This window comes from Neolamprologus multifasciatus, chromosome 20, assembly GCF_963576455.1.
Source record: "Neolamprologus multifasciatus chromosome 20, fNeoMul1.2, whole genome shotgun sequence".
NCBI lineage: Eukaryota > Metazoa > Chordata > Actinopteri > Cichliformes > Cichlidae > Neolamprologus > Neolamprologus multifasciatus.
Window position 1 is genome coordinate 229,775 of NC_140458.1, and position 18,829 is coordinate 248,603.

Sequence of the window (18,829 nt, forward strand, 5' to 3'; positions counted from 1 at the left end):
AACCAAAAACTAAGAACTAGAAATCTCAGCAGAAGACAGAAACCACGTTAACCAACACAAACACGGAGTCATCCCACTCAGGACCATGACACAGGACACCTACACTGCCTCATATAAACTTTGAATTGTGTTTAATCTTTGCTGTCAATCTCTTAAACAACAGCGAGTTTGCACCTGAGAGAAGCTTCACTGGTCTGGAGTTCACTGATTCCTCTATTGCAACCTGTTTTCTCTGCTGGGGGGGGATGTTTCAGACGTGCAGCTGAATGAGGCGGGGGCTGTGCGCCGCACGCTCACTGTAATATCCGTGTGTTAATGAGCCTCTCCTGTCTAAACGTTGTTCTCCTCAGCTCTGCTGCGGAGTCTGTCACACTGCTTCAAACACAGGATACACCTGGATACCTGTTCAGCCAATCACATTCATTCCCTCTGCTCTGATTCCCACGCCTCCGTCATCTGGCTTCATGGATCCAGTTTAAAGCCTCTGATGTGGGAAGGAGGATTTGTATGAAGGAAATGAAACACTGTTCAACCATGTGTGGAATAAATACATGAAATTTGCGTCGGTCGCCTTAGAAACAAACAGCAGCACTGAGCGCGCTCAGACACAAACTGTAGTGTAGCTTCTCATGCTTTTTACAACAATGATGCATTTTGTCTTTTATCTTCTACCTCTATAGATTTTAATCACCCTGTGCCTTTGGAGTGGGTGACACTCAGGGCTCATTTCCTGTGGAAGAAAAATCACATGAAGGCCCCGTGTTCAGAGCCCCGCCCCTTCATGCAGATCAAACGCTGGGTTAATTTAGCAATTCGATAACTGGCTTCATGTGAACGTTTAGGTTTTAATCTGCAGCAATGTGAGGACTTCAGAGGAGAATCCCAGTCAGTCAGGAGATAGGAGGAAACCACGAGCTCAGGACACACACACACACACACAGACAGACACACACACGCACAGACAGACACACACTTACACACAGACACACACCCTCACAGACAGACACACACACACACACAGACACACACTTACACACAGACACACACACTTACACACAGACACACACACTTACACACAGACACACACACGCACAGACAGACACACACTTACACACAGACACACACTTACACACAGATACACACACTCACACTTACACACAGACACACACACACACACACAGATACACACACGCACACAGAGATACACACACGCACACAGACACACACACACACACACAGATACACACACACTCATACACACACTCACACAGATACACACACACTCATACACACACTCACACACACACACACACACACAGACACTCACAGACAGACACACACTCACACACACACACACCCACAGACACACACACACACTCACACACACACACACACCCACAGACACACACACACCCACAGACACACTGACACACACACACACACACACACACACACACACACACACACACAGACAGACACACAGATTTTACTGGTGTTTCAAATGTGCAACAGAAATCCGTGTGTCTGTTTGTGTGTCTGTGTTGGGGGGGGGGGGGTAATCACACCCTGATCGATCACAGAGAGAGAGGCAGTATCTTCATCTCTCAGACCCCTCCTCCTCTCCTCCTCCTCCTTCTGTTGGTGCCGCGGATGCTGGAGGTGAAGCTTCTGTCTCGGCTCTTTGTCCCGCTGCAGTTCGCGTGGATCCGCGTGGATCCCGGAGGTTCTGGAGGTTCGGTTCGGAGTGTTCGCGCTGCCGGAGCTCGGACTCAGCTCGGAGGACCGGAGCCGTGAGCGCGCATCGACGCGGAGACGAACAACAACTTGGAGGTGAGTGCGCGCAGCCTGCTGCAGTCATCCGTGTACTCGCCGACATGTGCGTGATGCGCGTGTCCGTCTTTCTTTTGTGTGCATGTCAGCGAACACCGCGCGTGCGCGACGCAGTGGTTCTAAGGTGTATGCGTGCGTGCACGCGCGCCCGGTGTGTCGCGCGTTAAGGTACACTCGGACCCGTGACGGGCCTGTCCCGGTGCTGCATTTGGGTGCTCGGCTCGTCCACGTGCGTGCGCTGAAGCAGGGCGGGTTTCTGCGCAGCTGCAGTCCCGAACTTTGGACCGGTCCTTCCAAACTTCCGCCTTTCTGCTCTTCACGTGCTCATGTTTAGTCCAGCCTGTCACAGAGAACACACGGTCACGTGGTCATCTCAGTGCCCTCCTGCAGTACCTGCAGGGCCCATTAGGGGGTCACCGCCTGACTTTGAGACCCCATTTCTAGAAAATTAAAAACAAAACCAGTCAAAAAACTGAAAGTACCTGCAGTAATCAGTCAAGGTTAAAAACAGGAAGTGACTTCAGTTTAGTCGTGTCAGTCGATCCTGCGCAGAGAGCGGCTGCGTTTGATGAAACAAGAGAAATAAAACGATGGCGGCAGTAATGTTAGCTAGCATCGTGTTCAGACCTGAGGAAGGCATGCACGAACTCGTTGCAGCTGTTTAAGAGAGAAATCCTGAAGGAAACGAGCTCTGTAAACATTGATTTTCAAAGTAAAAGTCCTATTTTCATCTTAAAGCAGTCAGTCTGCTCTCACATCAGTTTCATAAAGCTGAACTTTGACGTCTGTTTGGACTAAAGTTTGGCGTTCAGTGAAAGGTAGTTCAATAAATAAATGCTTTGAATCAACGACGTTTAGGTTCCTGATCATCCAGGTCATGGTACTCCAGTGACTGGACAGAGGGCGGGGCTTACGACACCAGCTGTCTGCCATATGTAATCCTTCCCAGGTGCCTCAAACCCCCTCACATCTTGTGTCAGCTGACCACATGATAGGGTGAGGCAAGCCGTCACAATGGGTTCACCTGAAACCTCTGCTGATAGTGACCAACACCTGTTTTCACACCTTGGCTCATGTGATGAGGCGCAGCTTGATCCACGTCCCAAAGAGAGGAGCCCCAACAGGGCTTAAATCTGGGACTCTCTGGGATGAAACGTATCCGGTCTGACGTCATTAACCACGTCTGGGTCCAAATTCCGCTTCAGGTCCCAAAGTCAAACGAACACTGCGGCATCATTCTTTAATAAAATGGTCAGCGTTGCTATACCAGGTGTAACAATTAAGTTTAACATCCAGGCATCCATGAAAACAGAATTTATTACATTTAACAGAGTTAGAAGTTAGCAGGAAGTTAGCTCGCTAGCTTCCTGCTAAGCATGATATACTGTAGCATGTTCTGACTGAGAGATTTCTGAAACAATTCAAACGTACAGCTCTGCTGTCACTTCCAACATGAATGAAGACAGAAAACTAAACAGCAGTGACGTTTGTGGGGTTACTGAAGTTGGGCTAGCTGCTATATAATGTTGTGTAGTTACAGTGGAAGGTCTTAAAAACTGAGCTTTAAAATGAACACTGGTAATAAAAGCTGAGAGAGGCCGACAGTAATCACTGACTGTTTTTAGGGGCTTGTGGAGATTAAATAGAACAACTTACAAAACATTAAAACATGTTAAAAACACAACAGCCTTAATAAACGCAGAGCAGTTTGGACCCGCTCCTGGCCGCCGCCCGACTCACATTGCGCCCGACCCCTACGGTGCCTCCTGCGGGTGGTGGGCCTGCAGGAGGATGGGCCCATGTCCGTTTTTCGGGCTGTGCCCGGCCGGGCCCCATGGACTAAGGCCCAGCCACCAGACCTCGCCCTCGGGCACCCTCCCCGGGCCTGGCTCCAGGGCGGGGCCCCGGTAACCCTGGAACGGTAGACCAAGGAACGCCTTGGCATTCCCTCGGATAAGCTGGAGGAGGTGGCTGGGGGGAGGGAGGTCTGGGCTTCTTGGGCTGCTGCCCCTGTGACCCGGCCCCGGATAAGCAGAAGGAAATGGACGGATGGATTCATACGTCATAACTTAAATACTGGATTAAGAAACTCAAAGCAGTCCTGCTGGTTTTCTTTTAAAGCTTTTTAGAATGAAAATCCTCACATGGACATAAACTCAGGTCCTGGTCCTGTGCAGTTAAAGCAGCCACGTCTGAGATTAACCACAAACTTAATGCAGCGTTCAGTGACTGAACACAGACCAAGCTCAGCCTGTGGACCACATGGCTCCATCACCATGGTTACATGAGATGGCAGAGCTCTCCCTGTCAGTCTGAACGCTGAGATTTTACATCTTAAACTAAATGTTAGGTGAAGGATCCCCTCTGGAACCTGAAGCCACAAATCCCATCAGGTGTTTTCCTGCAACAGCACGAAGCGTGTGCAGGAAACCTTTTCGTCCACTTTCTGAACATGAAAACGGATCCCAGCACACCACAGAGGGACGAGCACACGGACTCTGAGAGGTCTGAAAAAATCGGAAACTGTCCAGAGGTGCACAACAAGATATTCCTGAACTGGAGACGGGCAAAACTTTTAAGCTCCTCGGAGCGTTTGGATCACTCCTCTGAATTCAGAGAAGCTGTTGTTCAGTGTCATCTGTGCCTCTTTGCTGGATGGGATGAGCTGAGGCTTTAATGCTGAAGAAGATGAAGCATGTTTAGCACACGGCGGTGCAGAGATGTGTGGAGTAACGAATCATCGCTCGGATCCAAACAGTAACCGAACGGCGTGTTTGCAGTCGGACCTGCTCAGCAGCCGTAGACCTGCCGTCTCTGCGTGCAGCTGTGCGTCTGCGCGAGCACGCTCCTGCAGACCTTTAAAGGAAAGCAGCAGATCTGCAGCTGCACATCAGCCTGTGTGGCGCACACGTGCGGGCTCATTGCTGAAGCACCGCAGCTCTTTTTGTGCTCTGCAGGGTTGCGTCTCCTCTTCCTCCACAGTTTGCCTCACCTGTTTGGACGTATTAACAGCTGTTTGTGTTACCTGTTTCCTCTGAGATTTAGAGGAAGCTGCCCTCTTCTGTCTGTTTACATGTTCACAATCCACCCGTCCTTCTTCGAGCTTTCCCGTCATATTCAGTCTCTGGCCTCACTTTCTCCAGATAAACACACAGAGGCATGAAAAAAACACTTATGCACTAAACGTAGACTGAAAGGAATCAAGATTTAAAGGTGCAGTGACCTTCTCATTATTCGCTGTAAACTGAAGCTAATGTTAGCTAGTGGTACATGGACGTATATTTCTGCTTTACCTAAGCAGTCAAAGCAGTTTGTGCTGTTTTATCTAACATTTGATCTGCATCTGAAATCAACTCCGGCTTAGTATCTGCCCAAAGAGATCTGGCCTGCAGTCTGGAGCAGCCTCAGACTGAACCGCCACTCCTTCTCGATTCTCCTTCCCGTGGAGCTCGGCTTGCTGATGGAACCGGACCACCATCCACATCTCCACCAGTTAGCTCCTGGAACATTTCCTGTTTTAAATAGTACCACATGCATGGATGTGTTCCTCGTTCCTGTCATTACAGCTCCTCGATGTGCTCGTTTGTGCTGTTTGTGGCTCAGAGCGGCCCACCCAGTGTGGCATCGCAGCCTTACATGGACACACTGCGGACTTCAACTTTAACTGCTTATTAATCACAGCTATGGCACACACGCTCTGCAGACGGAGGCCCGTATATGAAGGCTGGCAGGACCCTCCGGGAGCCGCGGCGAGTTGCTGCTGCTGGGATTCGATGAATATTCATGAGTATGCAGAGGCAGGCGCCGCTTTATGGCGGCAGTGTGATGTATTGCTGCTGCAACTGCATGCCGGCGTGTTGCGGTGAAGCAGCCTGGGATCAAGCCTTTACAGTCACGTCACGGTGGACGTGTTAACACACGTGTTGCTTTATCATGGTGGACACTGCCCCACACACACATCCCAGCTCTCTCTATGTGTGTGTGTCAGAGCAGACGATGAGGCCTTCTGAGTCCAGGATGTGTCTGGTGGCGTCCTCCGGTCCTTCCTGTTACCTCCACAGCACACAGCTCTGTTGGATTTTCAGGACCTGTGTGCTTTTGATTTGTTGGTTTCTGTCATTTCTGTTTTTGTTTTTGTTTTCTTGTGATTATCTGCTTCAGTTCCTCCTTCCTGCATCCTACATCTTACAGAATCTTGTGTCCTCTGTGTGCGTTTTCATTTCAGTTCAGCTTCAGGCCACGCTCACACGTATTTTTGAAAACACAGATTTTTCTATGTTTGCACCTTTCGTCCACACGTAAACGGCGTTTTCCATCACTGAAAACTGAGATTTACGTGTGGACGAGGAAAACAGAGATTTATTCACGCAACCTCAAAGGTGTGCGCCGTTTTTGACGTCACGCTGTGCGCCACGTTATTGTTTACATGAGATTTCTACAATGGTGGATAGAGACAAAATACTGTTGCTGTTAATCTGACTGTCTGCAGTTTTTACACACTTACTGTCCCTCAGACACAGACAGAGGCGTCAGTGAGCTTTCAACACAGACACAACCCAAACCCCCGTCGGTTTTGAATAGATTAACTTTTTTTAACTTTAAATGTATGCATGCTGTTTGCACTTTGTTCATTCCTAAGTTGTGAGTCTACAGCAACCAAAATACTGTCTTTAGTTATTAACGTTTAAAATGATGAAGGCACCTGAGAAGTAACACAAAATTATCTGCCTTTCCAGGAAAACACAAACTTTCAGACGTACTTAATGTTTTGTGACGGCACAAAACCCAGTTTAGTGTTTCCCTGCCAGACTTCTAGATTTCTGATTGGCCAAAATTTTATTTTTAGTGTTTACATGTGGACGTGATTTAAAAAAAATGAAAACGGAAAATCTCTGTTTTCAAAAATACCCGTGTACGTGTGGACGTCGCCTCAGCTTAAAATCACAACAACAGTCGCCTCAAGGCGCTTTATATTGTACAGTAGATCGTACAATAATAGATACAGAGAAAAACCCAACAATCATATGACGCCCTATGAGCAAGCACTTTGGTGACAGTGGGAAGGAAAAACTCCCTTTTAACAGGAAGAAACCTCCAACAGAACCAGGCTCAGGGAGGGGCGGGGCCATCTGCTGTGATTGGTTGGGGTGAGAGAAGGAAGACAGGATAAAGACATGCTGTGGAAGAGAGACTGTCATGGTCCTGGGTCGGTGACCCAGTGCTTTCAGTTGATGATTATCACTTTCTAGTTTATTCTGATCTTGTATTGGTTGTTGGTGTTTGGTTGTGTTTATCTTCCCTACCTGTGTCTGTCCTCGGTGCTTTGTTCATGTCTCCGTGTTGTTATGTAAAACAGTCTGTGTGTTTCCTGTTTTACTTTGTAGGGTTGTGTCTCGTTATGTCCATTGGTTCCAGCTGTGTCCCCGCCTGTCTGCCATTACCCGATTACCATGTGTGTGTATATATAGTGGGTGTCGGTCTGTGTTCGTTGTCGGCTCGTCTGTGTTTCATGGTGTCTTGTTCCTCGTCTGCGTCTCTCTGCCTCTCACCCCATTCGTATGATCTCCGGTTTGTTATTTAGCTCACCCAGTTTAGGTTTATGTTCTGTCCTGCCCTCAGTTCTGTTATTTGTGCACTGTAAATTAAACTCTCACTCATATCATCATATCGGCTGTCTGCATTTTGGGTCCTCCTTTTCCTCCACATCACACGGCTCACCCCGCCAGCCGTGACAGTACGAGCCGACCAAAAATGGACCCAGCAGCATCCGCACCTTCCCAGGAGTTTCGGGAGGAATTGATTGACTCCGTTTCGAGGTTGGTTAACCTGTGGCTTGAGCATGAGGGAGAGGAATTTCTCCGCGCTGTAGAAGCCAGGCTACAGCAGCTTATTTCCGCTCACCCCTGGCTACTGGACTCTCTTCACCCGCTCGCACAGAATTTCATACTCCACGAACTTCACCTTCACCCTCCAGCTGCTACCGCTTCCCGACCCAGCCCAGCGGTGAATGTTTTGCACTGCCCGCCGGGCGATCTGCGGCCCGGCCCGCCGGATGTGGAATTACCCGGCCGGTCGGAGCTATCTCCGAGAAGGAAGCGACGTTCACGCCGCCGACGCCCATCGCCACAGCCGGGCCCCGAGAGTTCTGAGTTGCCGGCTGTGGTGAGTGGAAAAGACACTCTGTCTGTTTCGCCTGAACCTGTGACTGTTTATACCGGGGCTGTGTTTTTTGAGCCAGCTGCCCAGCCGGTAGCTCGGTTAGCTGCCCAGCAGCCACTAGCTCAGTTAGCCGCTCAGTCGCCACCCCCACCACATTCAGCCTCACAATCCATAGCTCACTTACAGTCACAGCCAGACCTATTACAAACCATGTTACAATCCATAGCCCAGTCAGTAGCCCAGTTGGCAGAAGAATCATTAGCCTTATCCTCCGTTCAGTCTCCAACTTCCCCACCATTATTGTCTCAACCTTTACTTCAGTCGCCCTCAGCTCAGCCACCTGTTCAGCCATCATCTTCACCAACTCCTCCTGTACAACCAGCTAGGCCAATTCAATCCGAAAGAAACTATTGTTCACCCATTTGTTCCAAGCAGAGAGACAAACCTAATGACAATGAAAACGTTCCTCAAGAGCTGGCCAGTTCTGAGACTGAGACGCACTCCAGGGCCTCCCCAGAGGCTGGGTTTCAGCCCCCAGCAGACTCTGGACCCCTGGAGGTAAAGAAGCCAGCTGAGGACTGCACCCGGCTGTCGCTGCCTGAGCTGAGTCAATGCTCGGTGCAGCTGCAGTCAGCCTTGTGTTTGCCAGAGGCCCGTGCGCCTGCTGGTTCTGATTTGTTCCTGCCAGAGGCCCGTGCGCCTGCTGGTTCTGATCTGTTCCTGCCAGAGGCCCGTGCGCCTGCTGGTTCTGATCCGTTCCCGCCAGAGGCCCGTGCGCCTGCTGGTTCTGATCCGTTCCCGCCAGAGGCCCGTGCGCCTGCTGGTTCTGATCTGTTCCCGCCAGAGGCCCGTGCTCCTGCTGGTTCTGTTCTGCGCCCGCCAGAGGTCTCCGCGCCTGCTGGTTCTGTTCTGCGCCCGCCAGAGGTCTCCGCGCCTGCTGGTTCTGTTCTGCGCCCGCCAGGGGCCCCTGTGCCCGCTGGTCCTGATACTGTTCTCGCTGGAGGGCCCAAGGAGCCCGTCCAGCCTCCTGTCCCGTCCGCTGGAGGGCCCGAGGAGCCCGTCCAGCCTCCTGTCTCGTCCGCTGGAGGGCCCGAGGAGCCCGTCCAGCCTCCTGACTCGTCCGCCGGAGGGCCCGAGGAGCCCGTCCAGCCCCAAGACTCATCCGCTGGAGGTTCAGGAGAACCCAGCCAGCTTCCTGCCTCGTCAGCTGGAGGGCCCGAGGAGCCCGTCCAGTCTTCTGCCTCGTCAGCTGGAGGGCCCGAGGAGCCCGTCCAGTCTTCTGCCTCGTCAGCTGGAGGGCCCGAGGAGCCCGTCCAGCCGCCAGCTGCAGCCTCATCATCCTCGCCGGCTGCCGCTCCATCCACGCCGCCGGCAGCAACAGCAGCTTCATCCACACCGCCGGCAGCAACAGCAGCTTCATCCACACCGCCGGCAGCAACAGCAGCTTCATCCACACCGCCGGCAGCCTCCGTGTCTTCATCCTCGCCGTCGCCTGGTCCAGCTCCGGCTTCACCCACGCCGTCGTCTGGTCCAGCTCCGGCTTCATCGTCGCCTGGTCCAGCTTCTGCATCAGCTTCGTCTGGTCCAGCCTCAGCTTCCGCCTCGTCTGGTCCAGCCTCAGCTTCCGCCTCGTCTGGTGCTGCAGGGGCCACGCCACCTTCAGGTCCCAAACTGCCGCCTCGACATCGGCGGTCATCTGCCAGGCCGCTTGTTGGGCGTCATCGTCGATATGGACGACCTCCCACAGGCCGCCGCTACCTTCCGCGCGGCCGGCCTCCGGACTTGTGTCGTCGCCGCCGTTGCTGTCCGCACGGTCGGCCGCCTGACCTGTTTCCCCGTCGCCGCCGTTGCTGTCCGCACGGTCGGCCGCCTGACCTGTTTCCCCGTCGCCGCCGTTGCTGTCCGCACGGTCGGCCGCCTGAACTGTTTCCACTTCGCCACCGCTGCCTCCCGCGCGGTCGGCTTTTGGACCTGAGTTGTCAGCCTCCGGGCCGGCCTCCTGAACTATGTTTTGAGACCCTGTTCGGGAACTCCAGTCTGTGTTGTGTTTTGGACAATTCGTTTGGCCCACTGGAGCTTGTTTTTTGTTTGGTTGTGGTCCCTCCGTCCTGGACCCCCCGCCGCCCGCCCTGGGTTGGTCGTCTGTTTTTGTTTTGGGCTGTCTGGAGCCAGCCCTTGGAGGGGGGGTACTGTCATGGTCCTGGGTCGGTGACCCAGCGCTTTCAGTTGATGATTATCACTTTCTAGTTTATTCTGATCTTGTATTGGTTGTTGGTGTTTGGTTGTGTTTATCTTCCCTACCTGTGTCTGTCCTCGGTGCTTTGTTCATGTCTCCGTGTTGTTATGTAAAACAGTCTGTGTGTTTCCTGTTTTACTTTGTAGGGTTGTGTCTCGTTATGTCCATTGGTTCCAGCTGTGTCCCCGCCTGTCTGCCATTACCCGATTACCGTGTGTGTATATATAGTGGGTGTCGGTCTGTGTTCGTTGTCGGCTCGTCTGTGTTTCATGGTGTCTTGTTCCTCGTCTGCGTCTCTCTGCCTCCCACCCCATTCGTATGATCTCCGGTTTGTTATTTAGCTCACCCAGTTTAGGTTTATGTTCTGTCCTGCCCTCAGTTCTGTTATTTGTGCACTGTAAATTAAACTCTCACTCATATCATCATATCGGCTGTCTGCATTTTGGGTCCTCCTTTTCCTCCACACCACACGGCTCACCCCGCCAGCCGTGACAGAGACAGAGATTAATAACAGGTATGATTCAATGCAGAGAGGTCTGTTAACACATAGTGAGTGAAGAAGAAACACCCAGTGCATCATGGGAATCCCCGGCAGCCTACGTCTATTGCAGCATAACTAAGGGAGGATTTAGGGTCACCTGGTCCAGCCCTAACTATATGCTTTAGCAAAAAGGAAAGTTTGAAGCCTAATCTTGAAAGTAGAGATAGTGTCTGTCTCCTGAATCCAAACTGGAAGCTGGTTCCACAGAAGACTGAAAACTGAAGGCTCTCCCTCCCATTCTACTTTTAAATACTCTAGGAACAACAAGTAGGCCTGCAGAGCGAGAGCAAAGTGCTCTAATAGGGTGATATGGTACTACAAGGTCATCAAGATAAGATGGGGCCTATTTCTAAGATCTTTAGGTTTTTAGTGTTTCATACACATTGTTGTGTATACTTGGTCTTTTTTCCTCCAACCTTGTTACATGATTGTGTCGTACTTCCTGTTTTCATTGTTGCACACATGCAGATTTGTGCCCTCCTCTGCAAACATCCTAACAGTCATAATGTGATGGTGGACTAAAACAGTATCATCCTGTGTTACTTGACCTCATCACAAATGTTAAAGCAAACTCACATGTGGACAAAGAGCTGGCTCAGACTTTATAAAACACTCACTTTCACTGATCTTTGGTCTCCTCTGTCATTCAGGCTTCCTGTGGATTGGCTCATAGATGTCATTCATGACCATAAAGGCTGCAACACTACACAGCAGGACACATGCAAACTGAATTATGGAGAACCTTAAACTCACTTTGATCATGTGATAGTTTTTTCTTATAGAGATTGATTTTCATATAAACCTACATTCTTGATAAGCAACAGATTTTATTGCAGCAGTGTGATGTTCAGCTGTGGGTTGAACAGCCTGTTGCTGAAGATTCAAACATACATTTATGGGGTAATTGTTGTCATATTAGGATCATATTAGAAAGTCAGTATGAAGGCAGTTAAGGGAGGTCTCCTATCACTGCGCTCCACAGCGCCGCGAGGTTTGAAGCCCAAGTGGGTGTTTCAGCTGTCCGCATGCATGCAGGTATGTTTCCGTTACATGCAGCGACTAACTGCTCAGCACCAACGCCATCAGCGATTTTTCTCCCAGACCAGGCGGAGTGGCTCTCCGTGTTGCAGCCTCAAACCTTTAGGCCTCAGTTTGATGAAGCAGCGAATGCTGCGTGCGACCGCCGCCCCTGTGCTCAGCTCAACAGCTCAAAGTCAGTCTGGTGGCGCTCTAACTAGTCGCTGCTTACCACATACCTGCTGTTAGATCAGTTAGAGGTGGGATCAAGGACCGTACGTCATCTTCATCATCTGATGAGGATAAAAGTTGAGATGAATTGTGCTAATTAGCCCAGAAACTCTCTGCTGAGGATCATCTTTGTTTGTGCTTTAAGTGGCAGACGGAGCCGGCTGAGTAACACCGCTTCCCCTGCTGGACCCTCCGAGGTGAGCTGAGGGGGGACGTTGTGGAGAAGACAGGATGTCTGCGTGGGTGCACGGGTTTTTAAACACTACAGAACAACATCGGCTTTTCCCGTAAATCAGAAACCAGTTCTCCTGTAGGATTGCAGTAGAAACCTCTGCTTCCTCTTGCCAATGATCCAGAAAGATCGATGTCTCCGCCCTCTGGGTCATCTTACTGCCACGCCCTTTCTCACATTTCAGTGCTGTCATGTTCTCTCACCCGGCTCGCAGCAGATGGCCCCGCCCCTCCCTGAGCCTGGTTCTGCCGGAGGTTTCTTCCTATTAAAAGGGAGTTTTTCCTTCCCACTGTCACCAAAGTGCTGCTCATAGGGGGTCACATGATTGTGCTTCCTGCTCCCAACTCTGGATAGTCATATTTTGGGGGGTTTAATAAATTTGTCCATATTCCTAGAAATGTGGGATGGATGCCGTCTCTCCTAACAAGACCAGGTTTCCTCCAGAAAGTTTACCAATTATCTATGAAGCCCACATCGTCTTTGGACACCACTCAGACCTCCGATTGACGTAAACGGCTGTTATTTCACGTCCATCAACGGATAGAGCAAAACATTAAAGTGAAATAAAATGACAAAGCTCAGTTTGAAATCTTTTTGCTCCATAACAAACAAAACACTGACTTAAAGTAAACATTGGAAAGTATTTCTTACCTTTAATCTCCACTGAGACCAGAATCCAGGCCAGCGATGGTGCTCTTTTGCAGCAGGCAGTATGTTGATAGATCCACTAGATTCCTGCGTAAAAACGTGCATTTATTTTGTGACGCAGACGCCTGTTCTCTGGGATCCTTGGCACCACCTGCTGCATCCTCGACAGAGTGGGCGGAGGAACAATACACTTTTAGTGTACACGACTGGTTGAAATGGCCAATCAATGCCTTTTTCCAACCACACGTGTCACCTCACTTCAAAATCAAATCAAATTAAAATGGGGCGATTAATCTATTGATTTTATAAATCAGTAACTACAAACCTTTGACCGGCAAACACATTTTTAACGACTGTTTTGGCGTCTTTGAGTAAACTTAAGAAGTGAGAGCTCGTAAAAATGCTCCGTCACATTTCTGTATGTTACAGTGTTTAACCACATTTCTTTTTTCCTTTACAGTGAGCGTAAACATTTCTTCGATCTCAGCTAAACATGGACTACCCCGAAGACTTCGCGCTGCAGCCGTACAATTTATCGTATTTTCTGAACAACTTCAGTTACCCTCAAAATGACACCGACTACCTGCCGATGGGGGTGAAGGTCACCATCGTGGTCGTCTACATGATCGTGTGCGTCATTGGTCTGGTGGGAAACTTCCTCGTCATGTATGTCATCATAAGGTAAGATACACACCTCCTCACACTGAAGCTGTGGTGGATATGAGCAGTGCAGTCAGATACTTCTTCTCTGATCTGATGCTTTGTCAGAAATAATTCAGCTTAAACAAAGACAAGGTTGTCCTCGAGGGTTATTCATCAGTGTGCTGGCTGGGAGATGTTTTATTCATTTTCAGTTTTAACAATCATTTAATAAAATCTCTTTCATCCTTCCTGAGCTGGAGTCCTTCGTGCTTTTGAGAAACTTTTGGACCCGAGTCCTACAAAGCTGCACAGATAAGCTAAAACAGTCTTTATTAGAGAATAATTTTACATGATGAGAGATTTAAAAGGCAGGTTTATAAAGTAAGAGCTGTCTTTTCCTTTGGCTTCACTGCTGTGGAGCTGATTGGCTCTCTGTTGGTGATCTGGACAGGTTTACATGACACATCCAGCTGTGATTACTGATAAGGGCGTCTCAACCACTCATTAGGTGTAGGACTACGTACGTTTTCACACAGGGCTGTGCAGGTTTGGATTTTTTTTGCTTCAATAATAAATATCTTTATTTAGAAACTGCATTTTGTGTTCCCTTGTGTTATCTTTGTCGAATATTTGAATTTGTTGGATGAGCTGAAACATTTCAGTGTGACAAATAAAAACACCACCGTATCATGAAATTATGAAAGGCTCATCTCGACGTCTCCAATGAAGAGTCACTAATTGATCTGGATCCAGTCTCAGTATCAGTCTCTGAGTTAGCCCAAGAAGCAAACACGACATCACGACTTCATTTTGCACTTTTTCTCCAGTTTTGTATTAAAGCAGTAAAGCCAAGGTTCAGACCGGCCTCTGTGAGGTGAGTAGTTCCTGTCAGAGGCACAACCGTAGATCCTCTGAGGCTGCTGTACCTCCAAAGCTCCAATCAGGCCTTGTTTTCTGTGAGTGACTGAGCATAACTGGGTAACCAGAGATTACAGAAGCATCACACTGAACTGCTGCAGGAGATCTGCACTAGGGGTGGGCGATATAAACGATATACGATAGAAGCCAAAAACTGAGCTTCCTCCACTTCCGTAACATTGATTCATTAATGTTTAATTCTCTCGCAGCTGTTCTGTTCCCATATTGTTGCAGGATATTAATAACTAACCTCGTATTGTGGATGAAAATTTTATCGAGTGGAAAAAAAGTTGGCGTTCATCCTCCAGCTTCACTGTGCTAATGTTATGCTAACATAGCTGTGTTGCTAGCACGTAGCACAACATTATATACCAGGTAGTCCAACTTCAGTAACCCTGCAAACGCCACTGCTGTTTAGTTTTCGGTCTTCATTTATGTTGGAAGTGATAGCAGAGCTGTACGTTTGAATTTGTTTTAGAAATCTCTCAGTCAGAACATGGTATGAAATGTTTAGGTGTGAACTAGCGAGCTAACTTCTAACTCCGTTAAATTGAATAAATTCTGTTTTCATGGATGTTAAACTTCATTGTTACACCTGGTAAAGCAGAAACACTGATGATTTTATTAAAGATGAAAGAATTTAGACAGTTTTTAACTCTCAGTGTTCGTTTGACTTTGGGACCTGAAGTTGACGGAGTTTAGGACCCAGATTACTCCGTGAAGCTCCTCCCTATGGCAGCCATAATGCTCTGACAATCCATCAAGCAGTGCGGCTTACCAAAGCTTACCAAAGCACAACCAGAATTCATACATAAGGCAAAATCTCGATTTTTGAGAAAATTAAAGGATTTTAAGTGGGCCTTACGTTAGACAGAGGAAAAGAATATATATTGTTACCGCACGTGCTTGAAATTATACCGCGATATGGATTTTAGGCCATATCGCCCAGCCCTAATCTGCACTATCAGCATGCACTGTGTGTGTTTGTGTGATTTGACTGAATGTGGCGTAGGTGGACTCACACACGTTCTGACGGTTGGCGTATCTGCCCACTGGGCAGCTGCTGTTTGTTTGTGTTTCTGATGTGTGTGTGTAAGTTTACCCTGCAGCAAAGCAGCACTCATGTATTGTGTAATCGATGAGAGAAAATAATCCGGGTTATTTACCACAGAGTTTCCTGTCATGCGTTTCAAAGCTTCCTGTTATTTTTTGAAAGCAGAAGTTAACAGCTGATCTCATCATGGACCTTCATGTTTCGAACACGAGGAAAAACAAAACATTTGAAAAATAATTTCATGTAATTGAAAAGAAGATGAATTACAAAACATTAATAATGAGCAGGCTGTAAATGCTGTAAAGCACCACAGACGTGGATCCCAGTCCTCTGGTGTTGTGCTCCCATATGCTTTTCCTTACACTGGTTTCACTGGAGGACGCGTAGCAGCACCTGATCCAGGAAATGGACAACGTTTCAGGGGCTCATTGGATCTGCAGTGAAGATAAAAACAGCAAAACTTGGGCTACGTCCACACGTACCCGAGTATTTTTGAAAACGCAGATTTTTCTATGCGTTTGCACCTTTCGTCCACACGTAAACGGCGTTTCTGGTCACTGAAAACGGCGATTTTTAAAAACTCCTGCCAGGGTGGATATTTTTGAAAACTCCGTTTTTGCATTTACGTGTGGACGAGAAAAACGGAGAAAACGCAGAAAACACAGCTCAAAGGTGTGCGCCTTTTTTGACGTCACACTGTGCGCCACGTTATTGTTTTGGTGAAATGAATTTCTACAATACTGTTACTGTTAATTGTTCTCTCTGCAGTGTTTAAATGCTTACATATACACAGTTACTGTCCCTCCACACATACGACTCGGTTCTGCTTCTATGCCCCAGCTTTGTTTACTTTTCCCACCGAGGCTTCTAGACTTCTGATTGGCCAACATTTCTGCACGGTTAGGAATATAGCGCCACCTGCTGCTTTGGCATGTTCCTAGCAGCGTTTTCCTTCATTTCTGCGTTTACGTGTGGACGGGATTATTTTTTAAAACGCAAAATCTTTTCAAAAATGTCCGTGTACGTGTGGACGTAGCCTTGGTTTCTGTTGTCTCCCTTGAGGTGGTGGCAGTTCATACCTTTGACATCGTTTGTGTGCAGAGACGTTCCGATCCTCCGGCTCGTTTTCTGCCCGGGGCATCAGTCGCATTGCTTGTTTATGCTCGAGATGTCGTTTGGCGTCCGTGCCCGGTTCATGGCATCGGTGAGATGAGTTCATCACGCCCAAACAAGACTGATGAGGGTTACTGTTCTGTATTAAGCTAAAAGACCATTACTGTCAAACCTACTCTATAACCTAACTGAGCAGTTTGACCAGCCAGTGGTCCACAGTCTCCCCGCTGATGAACGGTAGGTTTTTGAAACAGGCGGCTGTGGGGGTGGGGGTCAGGGGGATTTGTACTGTGTGTTGCTCCCTTTGTTATTTATTCCCAAACAGAGAGAGAGCTTGGAGCAACCCCACCGCTACAGATAAAGGAAATCGAAGCTCCAAAGGCAGAACGACATCAATACTGAAAACACAAAGAGGTGGTTTACTAGAGACACCTCCAAGCTGTGGATTTGTACCCTCTCTGCCTCCAACAGATTTAAACACAACAAATACAAAATGCAGCAGTGAAAAACCAACAACGGACAACAATGACAAACAATCACATTCACTTCAGTTTTATTTATATATCAAGAGCTTATCACAGCTTATTTTTGTTTACTACAGTAATACAGAAAAAACAACAATTATATGAGCCCCAGTGAGTAAACACTCGGTGACAGTGGGGAGGAAAAACTCCCTCTTAGCAGGAAGAAAGGGACAGCCACCTGCTGCAGCTGTTTGGAGGTAGTGATGCGCGAATCATGAATGAATCGTTCAATACTCGAGAATCACTTTACTGACTCATGAATCATGATTCACAAGCCCAACTGACTCACTGACTCATCCCTGTTGCTGTTAGCAGCAATGTATCTAGCTTATAATTAAAACTGTGGAGAAAAACAACATCCAGTATCTTAACAAAAAATTTTCTGCTCTGAACTGGAAGAAAAAACCCTGAGTAGAAGCTCACATCAAGAAAATAGCTCCTCGGTTCACAGTAGCATCGCTCTGCTAACATGCTAACAGCACATTTGAGCTACTCACCCCCTCCCTCCTGGCTCACAGCTTCTTCTTCTTCTTGGTTGGCAACCAATGTTGAGGCGCATTACCGCCCACATTTAAGGAAAATACTAATAAAATAAAAAATAAAAATAAAATAAAATAAATAAATGTTTATTAAGCAATTTTGATAGGAAATTGCTTAATTTTAGAAATGTTTTTGCTCTTTTTTGCTCTGTAAAAAGGTGTTGTTGTTTTTTAGAATCACTCATCTTAGCAGTAGGATTTACATGAAAAGAGAAACAAATTAAGTTTGAGTGAAATGTACATTTTTTTGCACTCTCTGGTCAACGGACTCAGTGAATCAAATGACTCAAAAAAACAGATTCACTTTGGTGAGTGACCCATTAAAACTCGATTCAGTAAAAAGAATAAAATTTACCATCACTAGTTGGAGGTGATGCCTTTGATTTATGGGTGTACCGAGTGTCACCACCAGGTGGTGATCAGCTCTGCTCCTATCTTCACCTGAGTGTCCTGGTGCCATTGCCTTATGGGGCTTTTTCCAGGACCCACTCAGGGGTCTGGGCACTCTGAACAAAGGCTAAACCATCCTCTCGTCCACTGTGGGAAAACCCCGACATACTGACACAGAGCCATAGGGATGCTCTCCGAGGGTCTTCTGGATAGTCCATGTCCTCTCCAGAAGACTGGTTCCAATTATATCTACTGGGGACCTCATGCACATCCCTAAAGCCAGTTCTACTCAGTGAGGGTTGAGTGCTGCCTGACCTGTAGAGCACTGATCTTCTACAGCAGGAGTGTCAAAGTCCAGTCCTCGAGGGCCGGTGTCCTGAAACCTTTCCATGTGTCCCTGCTGCTTCAGCAAGATCTGACTTCACGCCGAGGTGGCATGTTACAGCAGCTCACGATCAACATGGTCCAATAAAAGTACTCTTTTTCACTTACATTTAGTTACATTTTTCCAAATTTACTCGTGTATGGGTAGGTTTGGCACCTCAGTATGCAGTCAGGTCTTGCTAATGACCTACTAATTGTAACCAGGTGTGTTGCAGCAGGGACACATGTAAAAGAACAACGGCCCTCGAGGAGTTTGACACCCCTGGTCTACAGCAACGAGCCTGTGGTGTTCTTTAACCAGGCACTCTCCAAAGAGCTGTGTGTGAAAGCCGTGTGTGAAAGATTGCTTTTCCAGTTGACCTGCATTCCCA

The 18,829-nt window shown here is 48.2% G+C and overlaps 2 protein-coding genes across 2 annotated transcripts in view; both read left to right on the forward strand.

The window, feature by feature from the left end:
- The window catches only part of LOC146493950 (uncharacterized), a 79,126-nt gene extending 66,906 nt beyond the window's left edge, over positions 1 to 12,220 (forward strand). The window contains exons 2-4 of the mRNA XM_085145901.1: positions 3,101 to 8,800; positions 11,868 to 11,979; positions 12,160 to 12,220. Of these exons, the coding sequence (XP_085002027.1) occupies positions 7,582 to 8,800; positions 11,868 to 11,979; positions 12,160 to 12,220 (1,392 nt within the window). The 5' untranslated portion in view covers positions 3,101 to 7,581. The remainder of the gene's footprint in view (positions 1 to 3,100; positions 8,801 to 11,867; positions 11,980 to 12,159) is intronic.
- Positions 1,187 to 18,829, forward strand: part of oprl1 (opiate receptor-like 1) — a 66,281-nt gene continuing 48,638 nt past the window's right edge. The window contains exons 1-2 of the mRNA XM_085145625.1: positions 1,187 to 1,830; positions 13,355 to 13,575. Of these exons, the coding sequence (XP_085001751.1) occupies positions 13,388 to 13,575 (188 nt within the window). The 5' untranslated portion in view covers positions 1,187 to 1,830; positions 13,355 to 13,387. The remainder of the gene's footprint in view (positions 1,831 to 13,354; positions 13,576 to 18,829) is intronic.